The following is a 20,552-nucleotide window of genomic DNA, read 5'->3' on the forward strand; positions in this document are numbered from 1 at the left end:
GCTGAATGTGTATAATGTGGCAGTACAAACATTACTTGTACCATAGTGTTTCTGCAGGGTTCTCCAAATTATATTTATGACTTTTTAAGGCCTTTTTAAAAACACACAAGATAACATTAAAACCTGGAAATTTTTGTCAGTACATTCTATCTGTATATAACAACAATTCCTATTAATACAATGAATCAAGTAATGTGACCTTGATGCAGATAAGTGATTGATGGAGGGAATAAAATTACACTTACTACTTACTCAAACTTTCTAAAAACGACACTTGCCCATTATGAGTCATGAACTTCATAACTAATGTTATTGTCTACGGCAGGAAAGATAAAATATTTAGGACCTTTGTCAATGAAATTGAAGACTTCTTTTGAGGTAAGTAAATGCTTTTTAAGACTTCAAGACCTGCAGTTACCCCCGAGAATGGAAGTACACGACACTGGGGTGACGACAGAAAACCTTCCCTTTCATTTTCGAAGGTCGCGTATCTTGTCCATGAACCTCTTGACTTTCTCCGGGTTTACTGCATTGGCCCAGTGGCCATTCTCCTTGAAATGAGACCCTATGATCATTCCATTTGCATCAAGGTAGTGTTCAATGTTGTCATGGGTCACTCCGGAACCTATCAGCACTGGGATTCTCACAGACTTGGAAACCTCTGCAAAAGCAAAGAAACAGCACAACAGGTTTTAACATCAATGGTGACACAAATCACAATGAAACAACATTTAACGAGAAAATGCAATCAGTACAGCGCAAATCTTGGCGTAGGCCAATGTCATACAACATACTCCAGATTTCAGAGAAAAAAAAACTCAAATTCATAGTAAATGATCTGGATATGCCCCCAAATGTAATGGATTCTTCCCTGGGCCATGCCCCATCCCTCCACCAAGTTTTGTGCAAATTGGTTCAGTACTTTTTGTTTAATCCTGCTGACAAGTAAACAAACCAACAAACAGACGCTGGTGATTACATAACCTCCTTGACGGGGGTAATAAGTAATGTTGCAGGGAGTTTCAGGAACACAAAGTCTTTTAAGGAAAATAAAAACTACCCACCTCTCGCCAACACATGTACATGGATGCATTTTAAATCTAATCTAACAAAATCTATACAGTACAGATTTACAATAAAATGTGCTAAACTTAATTTGAGATGTATGGTTATGTCAGTGCAGCGAGCTCTTTTCAAAATCTGGACCTGTTTATGATTGCTATTGTTGATGTCTCTCACTGTGTCTGTTGTAAAAGTGAGAGGGGGCTAAACCGGAAGAGACTCTCATACATTGGTCTTGTGACACAGTACAGGCTAACTGCTATACTGGCATGTCTGCTCTGACCAGTGGCTGCATGTTTGTGTTAACAAGAGAGAGAATGGATGTGTCTGGGAGAGAGTAAGAGATGGGGGAAAGTGTGTGTGTGTGTGTGTGTGTGTGTGTTTGTTCTAATGTGTCAGCATACTTGTGTGTACGAACAGCTCCAAGTGTTTACAGTCTTGTATGTCGTGTTGGAAACTTCTTAAAATAGCAGCCCTGGTTTCACCATCTATAGGACACGGTAAGGATTTCAGACCCAGTGACCCTTGGTGGACACAAACCTGGGTTCCTTTTGTCGCAGCCTCCTTGGCCACGGATTAAGCCAGCAGTGAAAGAAGTAATCAAATTATGCTGGACCACTACAGTGTAAAAATACTCCATTACAAGTAAAAATCCTTCATTAAAAAATGTACTTAAGTAGTACCAGGTATATATAGTCAAGTATTAAAAGTGCAGGTACTTATTATACAATTTGGCCCCTTTTGGAGGGTTCTATTATTGGATCATTATTACCAGTACATACTGTATAACATACAAGCAGTATTTTAATCTTGTAGCTGGTTGAGTTGGAGCTTATTTTAACTATTGTAGATATACTGCATCATATTTTTTAAGATGATCGTATGTATTGCCTATAAAATTTGATTGTGCAAAGAAACTAGCTGTCAAATAAAAGTAGTGGAGTTACAAGTACAATCCTTCCTACAATCCTGAAATTTACAGTGGTGAAAGATGTATTCATATACATTTAAGCAGCAATACAACAATAAGTAAAGGTAAAGAAGTACTACCACAAAATGTAATTCAAGTATCATTTGTGATGTATGTAAACTAGTAATTGATTATTTGGTCAAAAGCAAACTGTAAACATATTGACATATTACATACCTCACTATCCTTTTACGTCTGACAACTTCAAATATCCGGTTCTTTAGCTGCTAAGAAGCTCTACTATGTTCACCAGCTAAAATTGTCTGTTTGCTGTTTGGTAGTTGGTAGGTCGGGCACAGTTGGTTTATCACATTCTTTTTGCTGAAAACAGCTACATGCTGCAACTGATACTAATGTAACACCAGGTTGGGGATGGACTGCATGCCAGGACACATATAAAATTAGGATGAATAATCCTAAAAACATATTCATAGCCCTGAGCTTTAAGGGGCATTTCAAAGTAAGTTCTTAAGTACTTCTTTATTACCTCCGCCAAGGAAGTCATGTTTTCACCTGAGACTGTTTCGTTTTTTTTGTTTGTTTGTTTGTTTTTCAGCAGGATTATGCAAAAAGTACTGGAAAGATTTGTGCAAAATTTAGTGGAGGGATGGAGCATGCGTCAGGGAAGAACCCAAGCTGAATTGGGAGACAATTCTCTGTGGGTAGAGTACTCTTCAGAGTTCATAAGCTAGTTGATCACCACCAGTAAGTCAACAAGTACTTTGTCAGGTGCCCAGGCTTCTCCTTTTGCAGACCTCGATTTCCAGACTGATGGAACAAAACTTTGCCATCCAGTGGAGTTGAGAGTTCATATTACTTCATGTCGGTTGACGCTTTACTGTTTACGGTGCGTTCCTAAACTGAGCCACAGTGCAGCCAGGGTTCAAATGGGTGCCACATTGGACGACTGCAGATCCCTGGTGTGAATGTGCACTAACTTGATGTCAGAGGACACTGGACACTGCTGTCAGGAACTCTCATAGGGTATCAATAATCACCACAAACGAGGGTGCCCTCTGCTGGACAGACGGGGCAGTGACTTAAATTTTATTATGTAGTGTATAAGCTACAAGAGAGTTTTTTATTTTTTTTTATTTTTTTATATTTTATAAGCTAATGATTCATGAAAAAGATCAGTGCTAAATCAATCAAATCAATGTTGAAAATAGCTATCAGTTGTAGCCCTATATTGCTGTCCAAAATTAAGCCAAAATGTCAAACGGTGCTTTGAATACTTAGAGCTAGCATCCATTACAGCACCATGGGTCTGCTGGTTGTGTGATGTGTGGAGAATTTATGGTAGCACCTCTGAGCTCCCTCGGGTCAGCCGTCACGCCGGTAGCCGCTCCCGTGATGACGAGTCCATCTGAGAGGAAGAACTCCGCAGCACGTGCCGTCTCTTCAATGGTCACATCTGATGTCAGGGCATGGGAGCTGGGAAAACGCACATGCAGTATACATACACAATGGGTCACAGACTAAGTAAAACTAGTTGGGGATAAAACTGAGTCTGACTCTGGAAATGAATTAAAATTAGAATACATTGTAAAAATGATTTAAAACTCGGGCCGAGAACAAGAACAGTGTCGATTCCCTGAACCCTAAATACAAATTCCATCAAAACTTCCGAACCTATGTATTTTATTTCAAAATACAAAGCGGGAGCACTTTGTGAGTGTGAGTTCTTTGGGCGCACTCGTCGATGACTTAGGTTAGGACAAAAGTTACTAAACCATCACATTGGGGGAACGTTGGTCTCGGCCTGTATTTTTTTAAAACTTCAAAAACACTCTAAAGCGCCAGCTCTTTCACCAAAGCGAAAAACAAGACATTTATCAAGCATCTCTCCTGCTTCCAGCAAGGGTATCCTTAATGAGCAGCTCTCAAGTGATCACATTATTGAATCACATGCTTGCTCAGAAAAGGAATGGCCGGTCAGAGACAAGGATTTAATCTACAGTACATCTGCCGCATTGTTGATTCTATCACAAAAAATCCTTACGTGTTAATGAGTAATATGTTATCCTGCATAAGCCTTTATGTCATTAATTAACTATACTAAGTTAATTTTAGATGTCAGAGACCCTTGATATTCTCATTAGCTATTAAAGTCTTTTTTGTTTATGATATATCGATATACAGTATAATCAGAGGTAAAGTAATGGCTGGCTGGGATGAAAATAAAAGAAAAACCAAACTGCTGCGGACATAAAATTCAGCTGTATTTCAAAGAAAACATACTGTATAATGAGGGGAATTTACTACCACACTGACAAGTGCAAACAATATAGATGCATAGAAAGTAACTGCTAACAAAGCTAATGCCAGATTTAATATCATTTGCAGAACTGCAAAAATATTGGCGTAAATTCAAAAGTATGTTTGGAGAATATTTTACAAGAGAGCAGCAACTGCAAATAACCCAACTCTGAATTATACATATTGCTTCAGATAACGTGTACATCGCACAGTTATTCACAAACACGCGCCAGAAGGTGTGTCCGCGCCTCTGTTCAGCAGCCATCCAAGATGCTGGCTGGCTACTCTTAACCAAATTACGTGACCTCTGGAGCTCTTTTAAGTGGACGGGAGACAGAGAGAGGGAGTGGCATGACAGCATCAAAGGTCCCCCGCTGGAATCCAATCCGGGACGTTGTGGTTATAAGGTATGCGACGTATGTATTTGGCTATCGGGCCACCTCTGGAAATCTCTCTAAGTCCAAAGAAATTTGGTCAATAGGTTTTATTTTGTGAGTGATGGCACAAGTGAAGGATTTTTACTTTAATCTTTCATTTAAGTCCAAAATTTCATCTTTAGCTGTTTGATAAAAAAACAAAAAAAAAACATAACTACACATTTAAAATTTGTGAAACCATGTCAAACCCACTTTGCAGCCGAGGTCAAGCTAATTAACTTTGAGGCTACTGATAAACCAAAAGAGCTTAAATCTCCCTAACTGATATTTTTTTTTGTCTAGTCACACCAAGACTATTTGTCTGGATCTTAATTTAGTAGCAGTAAGGGACTAGATCAGTAGTTAGTCCTGCCATTGGTAATTATGTCCGGATCATCTGACAAAAACTAGTTCTAAGTACCAGTGCGTTATCTGGTTCTACTTTCTAATCGAACTGTAGAAATGGTGATCTCACCTGTGCTTCTTTTTGATGTCAGTGAAGATCTGCACATGCTCAGCTCCAATCTGTTTGCGATACCTCAGTAAGTCTCCGGCACAGGCATTTAGGAAACCCTCATCAGCCACGTGAGAAAAGACAAAACCCTCGGCCCTGATGAAATCCAGACCTGTGACCATACAGCAGCATTTTAATGCTATGGTTGACTACCTGGTAGCCACTGTCTCAAATGCACCTAAGTTTGGACTGATCCAACACACACGTAGCTGTACATTTGTTCAGAAAGTATTCAGTTTCTCACTGAAGACCAAACACACAGCGGATTCTTTCAATTTTAAACACACCTTAAATTAGACAGGGTAACCAGAAAGTGAAATCAGCTGTTGTAGTGTTTGGCAGGAAAATCTGTTTAGATGTTGACCATGATTGCACATGACTGAAGCCATCTGTTCTGTTCTGTTCTAAAAGCTATGGCTGCTGATGCTTACAGCCTCATACACAGCATAACAATAAACGGATTGATGTAAAGTCTGAACCTGAAGCCAGCGCTACGGCCAAAGCTTGCTGGTTAGCAGAAGACAGTATTTGAACTCCGAGCGGCAGGAGTGGACAGATGCTTCTCACAGCAGTGCATACTGCAGTCATACAGGCACACACCTCGGGGCCCACAGAGAACGAGTAAGGGATATCGTGCATGTTCTCAATGATCAAAGCGTCCTGAAAGAGGGTTTCAGAGGAAATGGTTACTCGCTTGCCTGTTAAGACTTCAGAAATGAAAACATTTCCACACAATGTGCAATAACTTACAATCCCTGCATCACGGTAGATCGATGCCTCCCTGCATGCTTCTTCAGTGATGTGTGACATTGTCATACAACCCAGGGGGGTGCCTGAGATGGACGAGAAACCTGGTTACATACAGTATACAGTATCACTAATTATAGCTCCCAAATCTGCAATGTAACTGAGCACATTTATTCAAGCACTGCACTTAAGTACAAGTCTAACGTAGGTGTAGTTTACTTGAGTCTTTCCATTTCATTCCACTTCACACTTCAGAGACCAAGAACAGCTGCCACAGAAAAATGCTTCTTACGTATTATTGCAAGGACAGATAAAGAAAATCTAATACTGTAATATATAATAATTTAACATTCATATAAAGCCATTTTTCTGCATTGAGTACTTTTACTTTATATACTTTAAGTACATTTTGCTAATAATACTTCATGATTCATTGCAGGACATTTTTAATTAATTATTTTTTCTTAAACGGTGTATACTATTGCTTCCTGTACTTAAGAGAACACTTCCTCCACCACTGAAAACTTAACATTTAAACGCTGGAAAGCAATGGGTTGGTGCAATCTTACGTTACCTGGTAGAGCTTTAACATGAATCATTCCAATAACCACGGATTTTAAGCGCCCAAAAAGGTCCAAAAACCTCATATTCCCGTTTTTTGTGGAGCAAGCAGGGGCCAAAGAGCAAATCTTCTCTCTTTTTTTTTTGTGGGTCTTTTAAACATGGGGATCACGTGACTGGCCAAAGGTCAATTATGTTAAAGATGTTATGTCAAGATCTCTCTAAACGGATAGTGCAGCCAATCAGTATCTTACATTACCCCACCAACCCACCTGGATTAAATACGCATTTAGAGAAGGCTTGTGTGCGTGTATGTGTGTGCTTGTGTGTGTGTGTGTGTGTGTATGTGTATGTATGTATATTTATGTATGTGTGTGTATGTGTGTGTGGGTTTGGGTTTGGGAACTGGGGGTTGGGGGAGGTGGCGGCGGAGGCGGCGGTATGACAACCAGTGCTGGAAATTGGCGCCCCGGCAGAAGCATCCGCAGGTTAGCATAGTTCATTTTTCGGATATATTAGAGCGTGACAGCGACTGAGAACCACTTGTAGACTTCACGCAACGAAAATGCTCAATTTCCTCACACTACCCTGGTCGTGCTATGTTTTATTTTAGCCTCGTTCTAAAGAACGATGGTTTTGTTTACATCTGACAGACTAGCCACGCGGTGCCTGGGTACTTCCTCTTTGGAAGCGCCGCCCCCTCAGCTGTCACCACACACCTCCCGTTTGTCAGCTAAATTATAAACTTATTTTTCCTTCTCTTTAGCACAATATAGACCGATTATATAAACAGGTGGGGCCGTCCATCCGGCACGGGGGTGAAACTGTTTTTAATGGAGTTTAAATGAGACTATAAAGAGGCGGTCAGATTAGAGATTTAGCGCCAAGTTAAATCTACTCCTCCCTACAAGGCGCCAGCTCAGAGGAACTAGTCCGGCCTGGATACACATACAAAGAGCACCTTCGAGTCTTAAGAACAGGCGGTGAAATAACGCAGTATTGGTATTATTTTTTGGACGTGGAAAAGAGTGAACTTCAAGGGCAGAATCTTGAGGTGGGTGGACGAAACGAAACCTTATCATTGCACCCAGTTAGTTACGTTAAACTAGTTTCAGCTGCAACTTTTCCTAGCTACGCAGCCCTGACCTGAATGTTGGCTAAACCGCAACAAGTTTCAATGCGGACAGTAAGTTAAAGGTTTTGTATGGATGTCGCCAGTGTTACCTGCTTGCTCGGTGCCGTCGCTGTTGCCGTGAAATGGTGAAATGAGGAAAATATGGGTCCCAGCTGTGCCGGGGTCGTTCGGCCTTTATGTGGCAAGCCAGCTGTTCAAAGTTAGCATGGGAAATGTACCAGGTTCCCCGTAAAAAATACCCCAAATAACAACGGTAAGCAGTTAATATGGTGTCTGTTGTTTGTCATCGACTAATTTCAGGGATATACTTTGAGTATGTGGTGCTCTTTGGCGACTTTTAACACCGCGTACCGTATACATTTCCCCGCGCCAGGCTTGAGTTGGGCTTTGTCAGCAGGAGGGAGTTTAGAGTGGGGGTTGGGAGTAACGCCAATGCATGTGTTGTGTGTTTTTTTTTTTTTTTTTTTTTTTTTTTTAAACCCCAAAATAAAACTTAAAATCATGTCTCGTCCACAGGTTTACTCCCAAACTGACGCCAACCCCTCAGAGTATAATGCGAGGAAAACGGTAAGTGTCACATTTCTTTAACCCACGACTCTATCCGGCACGTCAATCAAAGTGTGCGACAGAAAGAAAAGTTGAGTTGATGGAGCCTTAGCCATTCGGCTAGCTAGCTTGCTGCTGTGAGACCTTATTTTGAGCATGTTAGCATGTTTATCCGAGCATGTTAAAATCTTTAGTGTTGACCCTGGAGGCTCAAAGCTGTGTGTTTTTGTTTTTATCGTGTCACAGGGAAGACACAGAAGCGAAGTCTGTTGCTCCCGAGGCCCCCAAGGAAAACGCAGTACGACCGAGAAAGAGGAAGGCAGATGTTGCCATTGTAAGTAGTCTTGATAGGCTTGCAAACTAGCCTGTAACTGACATAAACCCCATCCTGACCCGTAGCTGCGTTGCAAATGTAGGCCAAATTGTATGACCAAAATTGAAACTGGTGTCACATATATTCATCATGGCTGCCAAGTTTTATTACTGGTCGATGCAGCTGGTATTGTATTGGAATTGACTAGTGTTGCATGTATTAATTAGTTTTATTGGTGCTTACAAAGTGAAACAGCTCAGGAAAGGATGCTGTTTCTGCCTTTCACAAGCTGTTATGTCCTTTGGAAAAACAAGTGGAAATGTCTGTCCTGTACGAGCTCTGTACAATTTGTGACCTGAATCCCGTAGAAAATACTTTTGTATCCTTCTTTGATCCTCAGTATTTACAAGATCTGGATGAGGAGGTAGCAGAGATGACAAGGAAGAAGCAGCGTGACTGTGAGGTGGGTTTAGTTATCTTTCCACTCTTGGTTTTAAAACATATGGCTCCCCCCACAGCTCAGTTCTGTTAATGTATATGTAGCCCACTTGCCGAGTCTAACCACTTGGTCTATAATGTATAATTGTTTATAAGCTTGGTTGCTCGTTTCTCAAGTACATATAGATTGATTGATTGTTAATTCTGCCTAAAGTTCTGTTCTCTGATTAAGTGGTGTGTGTGTGTGTCTGCAGTCCCCTTTCTGGACTCAGCTTGTGGGCGAAATGGCCCTACTACAACATGTTTCTTAACTGTGACCTTACCCTCACATTTTCCTTGTCACCTCTTGTGCTCTCCCTCGTCCCTGTGAAGCTGGTCTGGAGTCCTGATGCTGGTTACAGAAGTCCACACAGGTGGATCCCCACGCCTGATCAGGAGGAGGACCAACCTGTTGCCCTGATAAACGCAGGCTTCCCACACTACAACTTTAACAACATATTTGTAACCCCTGTACATTGCGCCCCGCTCCCTGCGCTGTGGTGAGTACTGTTGTTGTGTGGTTAATTATCTCCATATCCTGCAGTCACCTGTGTTCTCTCTTGTGTCTCCGTACATTGCTAGGGTGACTAATTAAAAGCAAAACCTGAATAAATGACTTCACAGATGAGGGATTTTGGAGAACTTTGTTAGACAATGCTCTCCTCCTCCCATCATCAAAACTAAAAATGAGGGAATATTTTAAGGAAGAATGCTGTCTTCCCTCTGAAGAATTCTAGGGACTTGGAGAATCTATGACATCAAGCACTGAAGCTGTTTCATATGCTTGTATTGGAACAACACCTTAGTAAGATACATCATATTGGTTTTCCTTTTTAATTTGTCGCACATCTGTACTTAAGGCAAGAGGTTTAGCTTATGTCTTTTTTTCACTTGCTTTTTCAGTTAATAGTTTTTCTCTTTCAACTTTAATCTCTACTTTCCTAGCTAGGGCTAAAGTACAGTCCTGTAAATTCACGGAAAAACTAGACTAAAAACTATTCACACAGTATTTTCTGTTGATCTGGTTTATGTATCTGTCCAAGGACAACAATATTTTAAATGCAAGTGATACAACTTTGTACATGTTGCACAACAAAGGAGGCACTCAAGAGTTGAATCTTTGAGTTTTTACCATCGTGTCCATCTCGGTTTTTGTTAATCAGCTGGGCCAGTAAGGATGTGGTATGGAGCAACATGTTGGAGAAGGATAAGACCTACACCAGGGATGTCCACGTGATGGAGAAGCATCCTCATCTGCAGCCCAAGATGAGAGCAATTCTCCTGGATTGGCTCATGGAGGTCTGTAGCATGTCTTAATGACCAGTTTAAGACCCTTTGTCATCACGCCTGTAAACAATGCATATAATGACTTTCATTTTGATCATTTCAGCTGTATTTGTGGGGAAAAAAGTAAAGGCTGCATTTATAACCATCTACTGACTTGCAGATTATGATTTTAAATTGGCTCTCATGCTTTCTGTTAACAGCAGCTGTAGACAGCATAAAAGTTAAAAAAAAAAAAAAATGCTTGAACCTTACAGATCATCATCAAGTTTCATGACTACGGAGGGTAATGTACTGTCGCTAGTTGAAACTGTGCTATAGGACACGGGCCACACTAGGCTCTTTCCTATTGCTTTTGAGGTAGCCAAATTCTCCTGATAATCTGGTTATTGAGAAAATGTATCTGCAAATGTGTGTGGTGTGGTTAACGATCAGTAAACATCCTGTGGCATAAGCAGTTAAGTGATACTCAACAGTATCCTGTGTGGCATTGGAAAAAATACTTTGAACATCATTGTACTGAAGGTGAATAATGAGCTGCAGTGACTTATGAGTTCTCTTGTCTCTGAAGGAGATCAACCAACCTGATTTAGTCTAATCACATTCAGGAAAAGAACCTATCAGCAGTAGCCTTTTGATTTTTGGTTCCCCCTCATATCAAAGTATAAATTGCTATGAATAATGGTGATGAGTGCTGCATGGAAGTAATGTGGGACTTTATCAAACAGATGCAGGATCTGAGGTCTGTTTCAATACAAATGTTTCAATTTAAACAGAGATAGTTCCTTCAGTCGTTGTTTATGAAATGTAGGAGGTTGGATATATTACACTTGAGACCACTTTAAAGTTACAGGAAACTTGATTTAGAATTGCATTCATTCCATATCTATATGTAGAAATACATGCATTGTACTGTGCAAAACATTTAAAGTTTTGGAAAACATCAAATAATGACTAAAACTCACCCATTATTATTCTTGTGCTAGTCCAGAGGCCAGAATGGTATGGGTGTTTTGAATTAGATGAAAATAAAACCACTGACATCCATGGAAAAAACAAAGTCTCATGTTGTAGGTTGCTATGGAAATACACAAACATGGCATACAGCGTAAAGGTAACGGAGGAATCTCACAACCATAAACTGTCTATTAGACTGGGATGAGCCCTCAACAATAGAACTGACAACACTATAGAGCAGCTTCAACCTAACAACAAACCAACTGAAAAGTTAGTTTGTGCTGAACACTCAGAGTATCAGCAATCCAAATATCAAAACATAGATCCACCTAACAACCCCAAAAATGACAAATAAACTCTGCGTTACACTGTGTATACCAGTGCAGAAGATACATTGAGAGAGAGGGATGATGCAACAAGCCTTTGAATGTTAAATGTGTAGCTGTAACAGTTCAGTTTGTTTTTTATCCAGCTCTATTTGAAATTTGTGCTAGACAGATATCTTTTTTTTTTTTTTTTTTTTTTTTTCATGACTACGGAGGATAATATAGTGACATTCAATGGTAAATTCCTGATGCCATTTAATGTCACTCAAAGTTAGCAAATCTACTAGTGGAAATGTGGTTTTGAATACATGGGAGGCCACGTAAGTGCAGCGATGTCCTGTTTTTGTGCATGTTTTAGGTGAGTGAGGTGTACAAACTGCACAGGGAGACGTACCACCTCGCTCAGGACTACTTTGATCGCTTCATGGCCACACAGAGAAACGTGTTCAAATCAACACTGCAGCTCATAGGCATCACTTGTCTCTTCATTGCTGCCAAAGTAGAGGTAAGAAGGATTGGACTGTACAAGATGTAAAGTGGGGTTCCTCAAAATCCGTCGTTGTTAAGTAGTCTATAGCTCTTTCTTGTGTCTTTTGTTGGCGGTTTGCTTTAGGCACATCATCTTAGTTGCATTGCCCCTTTCTCCTGCAACATTTTACAATATGTTGGTTGGTATGATTGGTTGTTATAATGCTACCCTATTTTTGCTTCTCCCAGGAGATGTATCCTCCCAAGGTCCACCAGTTTGCTTATGTTACAGACGAGGCCTGCACTGAAGATGAGATTCTCAAAATGGAAATCATTATCATGAAGGTAAAGAACACGCATATTACTCATTGATCCATGACACATCATTATGAACTTCACTTGTCCAAGTGCCATTTACCCAATCTCATCCCACTGATGGAGTTTGGTAGAACTTAGTATTTAAATAGAGCAGATCTTGTAATGATTGGCCCTTAGTCACCTATCACCTGTCACCAATGGTGGACAGCATGTTCTCGGCCTTTCCTTTTATTACACGATTTTAAAAATGCATGTCTGTTCAAAAGGTAATTATTTCTGTTGTCACAACCCTGCAACCCTGGAAAAGCTTGAATTTATTTAGATGTAAGTTGTAAGTAGTTGTATTGCTGTTGGTTTACTTGTCCAACACTGCAGGTTGTCTTCTCTCTCTTTTCTAACACAGGAGCTGAAGTGGAGTCTCAGCCCACAGACTCCCATCTCCTGGCTCCATGTTTACATGCAAGTGGCCTACCTGAAAGAGACAGACGACTTGCTCATCCCCAGATACCCCCAGGCTACCTTCACACAGATAGCAGAGGTGTGTGTGTGTGTGTGTGTGTGTGTGTGTGTGTGTGTGTGTGTGTGTGTGTGTGTGTGTGTGTGTGTGTGTGTGTGTGTGTGTGTGTGTGTGTGTGTGTGTGTGTGTGTGTGTGTGTGTGTGTGTGTGTGTGTGTGTGTGTGTGTGTGTGTGTGTGTGTGTGTGTGTGTGTGTGTGTGTGTGTGTGTGTGTGTGTGTGTGTGTGTGTGTGTGTTCTTTTTTTCTTTATTAATAAATTGATATATCCATTGGGTATTTTAATACAGAACAATACAGAAATAAGAGGGTTCAACTACGTCTACACAATTCTGTTTACAATTCAACCATGTTAATACTTGTCAGATGTGACCAAGTTCTCTCACATTCACTATACACCGAGCACTTTATTAGGAACACCCGTACACCTGCTTATTCATGCAATTATCCAATCATCCAGTCATGTGGCAGCAGTGCAGTGCTTAAAATCCTGCAGATACAGGTCAGGAGCTTCAGTTAATGTTCACATCAAACATCAAAATGGGGGGAAAAAAACGTGATCTCCGTGACTTTGACTGTGGCATGATTGTTGGTGCCTGAAAAGCTTGTTTGAGTATTTCTGAACCTCCTGATCTCCTGGGATGTTCACAAAAAACAGCCTCTAGAGTTCACTCACTATGGTGCAAAAAACAAAAAAGCATCCAGTGAGTGGCAGTTCTGCAGACATAAAAGCCTTGTTGATGGGAGCGGTCAGAGGAGAATGGCCAGACTGGTTGGAGCTGACAGAAAGGCTACAGTAACTCAGAGGCCACCCTTTATGACTGTGGTGAGCAGAAAAGCTTCTCAAAATGCACAACACGTCGAACCTTGAGGCAGTTGGACTACAACAGCAGCAACCATGTCAAGTTCCACATCTGTCAGCCAAGAACAGAAATCTGAGGCTGCAGTGGGCACAGGCTCACCAGAACTGGACAGTTGAAGACAGGAAAAACGTAGCTGGTCTGATGAATCTGGATTTCTGCTGAGGCAGCAGATGGTAGGATCAGAATTCATGCAACAGCATTAATCCATGGAACCAACCTGCCTTTTGTCAACAGTCCAGGCTGGTGGTGGTTTTGTAATGGTGTGGGGAACAATTTACCATCTTCTAATGGTTACTTCCAGCATGATAATGCACCATGTCACAAAGCAAAAGTCGTCTCAAACTGTTTTCATGAACATCATGATTTCAGTGAACTTCAGTGGCCTCCCCAGTGACCAGATCTGAATCTGAACACCTGTGTGATGTGGTAGAACAGGAGATTAGCAGCATGGATGTGCAGCTGTTATCACAGACCCGAATCTCAAAGGAATGTTGCCGACATCTTGTGGAATCCAGGCCATGAAGAACTGAGACTGTTTTGAGAGCAAAGGGTTGCCCCAGGCAGTATTAGTATGCTGTTCCTAATAAAGTGCTTGGTGAGCGTATACTCTAGATGTATATTCACTTGCAAACAGTCAACCCCTCCTGCCTGCTTTCTGTGGTTCCAAAAAAGTGTTTAGTAGAGATAAATCTACATTTATTTTCACCAGTCTTTTGTCCTTTTTCCATATCCCGCTCAATATGACTCTCACCTATGATGTATGAAAGCGACAATTGCACTTCACAGCAGGGTTAAGTTAACACTTACAGTTTTAATTGTCTCTTGTTATATTTAATTGTTCTCAGAACTTAAGTTTTTACTCTACTTCTAATGTCAGTAGCTTTGGACAGAAGTGTACGCAGCACCATGCAGCCCAGCTTAAATGTTTTGTTTGATCAAGAACATGTCTTGATTCTCTGGGATCAAAGTTGTGCTCTGATGTTTAATTAGTTGCTTTTTCTTTTTTTTTTTTTTTTTTCTTCCTGGTTTTTCTAGTTGTTGGACCTGTGTATGCTAGATGTGCGTTGCCTCGAGTTTTCAAATGGCATCCTTGCTGCGTCAGCCCTGTTTCACTTCTCCTCTCTGGAGCTGGTGGAAAATGTTTCAGGTAAAAATAAAGCAAACTTATCTTAATTTGAGATTTACTCTTGTCCAACAAATGTTTTATTAAAACATACTAGCATACTCAGTGTTTTTGTTTTTCTTGTTGTCCTGGTGTTACCCCTGCTGTGGTGCCCTGACTTTTCACTTTGTTCATTCTTCCATCCATGCAGCTCTAAAGAGGGTGGAGGTAGAGGAGTGTGTGAGGTGGATGGTGCCATTTGCCATGGCACTGCGGGAGGTTGGCGGGTTGCCTATGAAAACATTCACAGGAATCCCGGCAGATGACATGCACAACATCCAGTCCCATGCCCCTTATCTTACATGGCTGGTAAGTGAAAGTACGGTAATGAGAGAACATGTTCATAAAGCAGGGAGAAAATTGGAAAATCTTGAAAAAATGTGCTGTCCATGACAATTTGAATCTAAAATTTGCTTTAATTTATAAACGTAGGAAGTGATCTTAAAATGTGTGGGGACATTTAACCTACAACTTAACACATCTGAAATATTTTCAAACAACCATTTCAGCTGAGGACTTGGAGATACACTGGCTTCAGAGAGTTTTCAGATCCCTTCACTTTTTACACAAGTTATTGTGTGGCGTGATTTTAATTGTAAATGCACAAAATTGATATTTTTGCCCATCAATCTACAGTCAATAATCCATAATGAGTAAGAAACATGTTTTTGAAATTCTTCCAAATTTTATTAAAAATCAAAAAGTGAAATGTCTCATTTTAAAAAGTATTCAGACCCTTAATTCAATCCTTTTATGTAGAAGCCCCTCTGGCAGCAGTTACAGCTTCAAGTCTTCTTGGGAGAGTCTGCAAAAGCTTTATACACCTGGATTCGGGCCGTTCTGTGGGGTTTAAGTCTAGGTGTTGGCTGGGCCATTCGAGGACAGTGAGAGACTTGTCCTGAAGCCACACCAGCGTTGTTTTGGCTTTATGCTTTGAGTCATTGTTCTGCTGAACTCTCACCCCAGTCTCAGGTCCACTGTGCTCCTGGGAACACACACAATTTTAGAAACCCTAGGCCTGATCTGTGCCTCGCCACAATTTTATCATGAAGGTCTACATAGTTTAGAAAGCAAACAGGATGCACAGACCACAATTTGAAGTGACACAAGGGTCTGAATACTTTTGTAAATGAGAGATTTAGTTCTTTTTTCTTTCTTTTTTTTGTTTAAATATGCAAAGATTTCTAAACATTTTTTGACTTCGTCGTTAATGGTTATTGAATATAGATTAATGGGCAAAATAATATAATTAAATCTACAACACAAAGTGTACAAAAAGTGAAAGCCATTGTATAATACTGCAGTTTTCGGGGATAATAGCAAGTGTTACATGAATAAAATTATGCCTTCAACGCAGGACATGTAAGAATACTAAACTTCAGATGTTTTCAACAAAAAATGTTAATTAAGCTCCTGTAAAGGTTTCAAATGCATATCTTCTACTCCTATAGTGAATATGAGTGTTTAACCAGTGGGTGAAACCTGAACTTTACTGAAAAGACTGTTATCACTATCTGTACACTTGGGAGTTTCAAGTTTTCAAAGTATGCTGGTAGAATTTGCATGATGAACCTGATGGCTTGCACTTGTGATGTAACAAAACAATGCGCTTATGAGCATGTCTCAAACTCAGATTTTAGGAAAGCACTGACAAACTGCCCCCACCCCAAATGACTTTCTAGTGACAGTACAGTTAATCTGGGTATTTCTGCTGTGTACAGGACAAGGCCTACTCTTACCAGGATGTGGAGTTGGAGTGTCACGGCAACTGTTCTGTCCCTTCAGGCGTCCTGACTCCACCCCTGAGCAGTGAGAAAACTGAAGAGTTGGTCCAAGTGGATACTGCAGCGCTGAAAATTAGACCAAGGATGCATGCTGCATCTCCACAAAGGCAAAGTAGCGAAGTAACCACTGAAACTGATAAGATGACAGCAAATCCTAAATAGATTTTTACGTTATAGCTGTAAGAAAGAAGCAACTCCGATGTGTTGACTCTGAACAGTGACACCTCTGCAGTACCAGTACACATGTACATTGGATTTTTGGGGGGGGGGACACTGATGGAAATAGTATTTTCTCATTTCAAAGTAATGCTGATTACTGGGATCCAGATGCTTTTAAATGTCTCTGTAGGGGGCTCTCACACTGACTTTGGAAAAATTCGGGAAGCACTGACAATCAGTGAAAAAATGGTATGATGGCCCTATCCCCACAGGAATTGAACCTGTTTAACCCTCCAGTTTGGATGAAAACACAAAGTAAAGGGCCTGTAGGGGTGGGATGGCAAAGAGGAGAATTTTGTTTTCTAATAGCATTGATCCCTAAATTACCAGTCACACCTACATTTAGTGGTTGCCATCGTCTATCATCATTTTCTATGCAAAGGAGGCCAAATTGAGTTTTAAGGAGCGTGTGTGTGTGTGTGTGTGTGTGTGTGTGTGTGCGCGCGTGCGCGCGCGTGTGTTTGTGTTAACAGTGATTGGGTTTTTTTTTTTTTTTTTTTTTTAAACTGTATTAGTGGCCTCATTTGCCCAAAAACTATTCCTAGGGCCATGTTTGGCTCTATGTGCTGCTATAAAGTGGGCTTTGCATGATTTTTTTGGGGGGGGGGTCTGTGCGTCTGTATGTGTGTGTGGATTTTTTTTTTTTTTTTTTTTTTTTTTAAATAATATGAAATAGGGTGTTGCTCTTGTTTTTTGGTTCTACTCTAGCCATTTTATTGGACTAAACATGGCCATGTTTTACTTGGGGACCAGTAGCTTGGCTACATACATGGACAAGTGAAAAAGCCAGGCTTCAGAAGCTAAACTATTGATTGTATTTAACTTTTTTTATTTTTATCTCAACCTGCAGTTTTTTTGCCCACCACCAAATGTAAGATTTCTATTTGACTTTTTAAAATAAAATGCTGCTACATGTTTTCAATCGAAGACAATTTCTGAAGACTGTTTTAATTATAGTTTGTTTTATTATGGTTTTTGAGTGAAAAGCTTTTTTGCAGTATGCAAAACCATTCTAATGTTTTAATGAAATCTTAATGTCAATATGTAGGAGTGTGACTCCCTTGATGTACAGTCTCCATCACTGCTTCAGAAATCACAGATGCACACAGGCTATATTCCACTAGATGTCAGTGTGATAATGACATCTGCTTTGAATGTATTCTGTTCTCACCAAGAAAGAGAGACATGCAAAAACACTATGAATGCATAGTACAGTGACTAGATCAGATGAGATATCAGAGGGGAAAAAAAAAAATTACAAGATCAAGTTCTCACTCAGTTCGAGTGATGCAGAGCATGTGTGGGGTGTGTATTTTAGTGTCAGAGCAGAGCTTTCAAGTCTCCAGTCACATCAAGGCAGGGCCAAGTAAACGCCCTTTACACTGCAGTTGTGGGCTGTATGAGCAATTAAGTTGGCAGTCGTGACAGAATCATGGTTAAAATCTTTGGTCGTCACTCCAAAACGGTGATCCTTGATCGTCACACCCACAGCAAAATTCAGATGGAGTCAGAAATTAAGGACAAATTTCTCACAGTGTGACTGCTGCTGCATCACGTCTACAAAGCAACCAATCAGAATGCAACATGAAATAACACAGTCACTGAGTGGCGTGACATGTTGTGTGCCATTTCTGAATAAAGAAAGGGAAAAAGTTCGACGCCAAAGAAGAAAACGTTGCAGAGCTGCATTTTCAAAATGAAAGAGCGGCACAGATTGATGACATGAGCTGGTGGGGCGCCCCTGCTGCCATGTCCTACTTTTTACACCATGGTGAATGGGGAAAAAAAACATCATCAATGGAGCTCCGATGCTGCGAATCACCGTGGCAAAGGCTAAATAAAGAGCAGAGCCTCCATTTCAATCCCACGGAGCTAGACATATTGTATGTTCCGATGTGGACTACGCATTTATCTTTAAAAACCACCGGTTGCAGCAAAAGAACCTGAATTGGAGTGGAGAAAAAAATTAAATAAGTTAACACTTAAATATTATTAGTCCATTTATTTATCATTTACGTGAATTGAAAATGGATAATAAGGTGCTGGAATCCTACCGTTTTGCTAAATCGTTAAACATAATTATTCATCTGTAACCTGAAAGGGAGGAAATACAGGTGGAAGCAATTGAAGTTGAAAATATTGATCAAACATAAACCTGCACTCAGTTGGCAGTTCATCAGGTACATCTAGCTAAAACTAATGCCATAAAATACAACAGTCTTGTAATAAATCCTCATTTGTGAGGGTTAAAGTGTTCAGTTTGTTTTGAAACTGAGAGGTGTTGATTCAACTGACACAAGGGTCTGAATACTTTTGTAAATGAGAGATTTATGCAGACGGATGTTTCACTCAACGCCTCTCTGTATAGTGCAATACAGTTCATCAGCAGCACAAATTACAGCCTCCAAAATGATAACGTTGAAGCAACACCTCTCTAAAACACTTACACAAAAACTGAAAATTGGAACCTTCATGAGGGAAGGATTTATTGTAGAACTGTTGTAGTAGACCACATTAGTTTTAGCTAGGTGTACCTGATAAACTGCCAACTGACTGCACTTCACTTATAGACCTATAACTTACCTCAAAGTCTGCATGCCCAAGTGTCCTTGGGCAAGACAATGAACCCTAGGTTGCCCCACTTGTAAGTTGCTTTAGATAAAAGTGTCTGCCAATGAGTAAATGTAAATGTTTATTCATTGATCAGTGTCTTATATGTCTAAAGCTTTGTACAGATTTTTTGTTTTTAACAGCGACTACTGCGATACAGACCTTAAAAGTTGCAATGTTAAGGATAGTTCACTGGATAACAAAACGAATATGCAACCAGGATTTTGATGTTCTTCTCCAGTCGTGAACCTCAATGGCGGAGTCAGAGAGAAAAAACCTGCCAGTGTGCAGGGGCCCACCACGGAATGAGCTGAACTTAGCCTGGCTCTCTTGAGGTTACCTGTCCTCACTGAGCCTAACATTGGCTGTCCTGGATGGAACGGTATTACGAATCTGGTTATCAGCTGACTCTGTTAACTCTGGGTTTACCTATCCGATTATGAGTATGTTCATGTTAAAGAGGTGGAGTTGTTAATTAGAAGCAAAAACTGTCCATGAACCATGAATAAAATACTTAATAGGATATGAGATGAAACAGCGATACCCGCAGGTAAATGTTGTTGTAGTGACAGCAGACAGTGATAATAGGGTGAAATGTAAACAATATGATCACGTGACTAGAATAGAATAAGAAGCTGTAGAAGCTGTAGAAACACAAGAAATAATTTCCAAATATTAAAGTATAGCTAAGGACATACTGGAAATGTATCTGCATGAATGATTGTAAGGGTCTTCAGTATAAAGTAAATATTTTTTGCTTTCTTGTCTGATGATGAACAAACTATTAAGAAAATCTGATGCACATAAAAAAAAAGCTAAAGTAATGTCGGATTGTTTCTGCTGCCAAATGAGAGAGGAGATCAGAAAAAGTAGTAAGTTGCCAGTCTGATAAGGTCTGTCTGACTGGCATGTTGCGTTTATAAAATCTTTTTTCCATCACAATGCAGCTATAATTGTCATTACATAGTTATTTAGTGTGGTAAACTATCCCTCTGTTTGTTAGAAGCTCTGCTTTGAAACCAGAGTGGACATATGGAAAGCCTGGAA

General features: G+C 40.3%; 2 protein-coding genes across 6 annotated transcripts; one reads left to right on the plus strand and one right to left on the minus strand.

The window, feature by feature from the left end:
• Nucleotides 1–52: 52 nt before the first annotated feature.
• Nucleotides 53–8,073, minus strand: zgc:162297 (uncharacterized protein LOC555865 homolog). 2 transcript variants are annotated; one of them, XM_040127875.1, is made up of 6 exons: nt 7,754–8,073; nt 5,972–6,054; nt 5,701–5,881; nt 5,183–5,333; nt 3,339–3,466; nt 53–661 (listed from the first exon to the last, which is right to left on the minus strand). In XM_040127875.1, exons 2-6 carry the CDS (start codon nt 6,035–6,037, stop codon nt 471–473), a joined length of 717 nt encoding a protein of 238 aa, XP_039983809.1. In that variant the 5' UTR covers nt 6,038–6,054; nt 7,754–8,073; the 3' UTR covers nt 53–470. The 2 variants fall into 2 exon arrangements, with proteins under 2 accessions (XP_039983809.1, XP_039983801.1); XM_040127867.1 differs by lacking the exon at nt 7,754–8,073 and adding an exon at nt 6,543–6,779.
• Nucleotides 6,959–17,374, plus strand: ccne1 (cyclin E1). 4 transcript variants are annotated; one of them, XM_040127830.1, is made up of 12 exons: nt 6,959–7,017; nt 8,181–8,231; nt 8,457–8,544; nt 8,924–8,986; nt 9,334–9,500; nt 10,164–10,299; nt 11,926–12,072; nt 12,285–12,380; nt 12,757–12,891; nt 14,766–14,877; nt 15,044–15,201; nt 16,614–17,374. In XM_040127830.1, the coding sequence occupies exons 1-12, from the start codon at nt 6,971–6,973 to the stop codon at nt 16,836–16,838; spliced, it is 1,425 nt and encodes a 474-aa protein (XP_039983764.1). In that variant the 5' UTR covers nt 6,959–6,970; the 3' UTR covers nt 16,839–17,374. The 4 variants fall into 4 exon arrangements, with proteins under 4 accessions (XP_039983764.1, XP_039983774.1, XP_039983783.1 ...); XM_040127840.1 differs by lacking the exon at nt 6,959–7,017 and adding an exon at nt 7,205–7,583; XM_040127849.1 differs by lacking the exon at nt 6,959–7,017 and adding an exon at nt 7,664–7,715.
• Nucleotides 17,375–20,552: the final 3,178 nt, after the last annotated feature.

Source organism: Xiphias gladius, chromosome 1 (genome assembly GCF_016859285.1).
Source record: "Xiphias gladius isolate SHS-SW01 ecotype Sanya breed wild chromosome 1, ASM1685928v1, whole genome shotgun sequence".
Lineage (NCBI taxonomy): Eukaryota > Metazoa > Chordata > Actinopteri > Istiophoriformes > Xiphiidae > Xiphias > Xiphias gladius.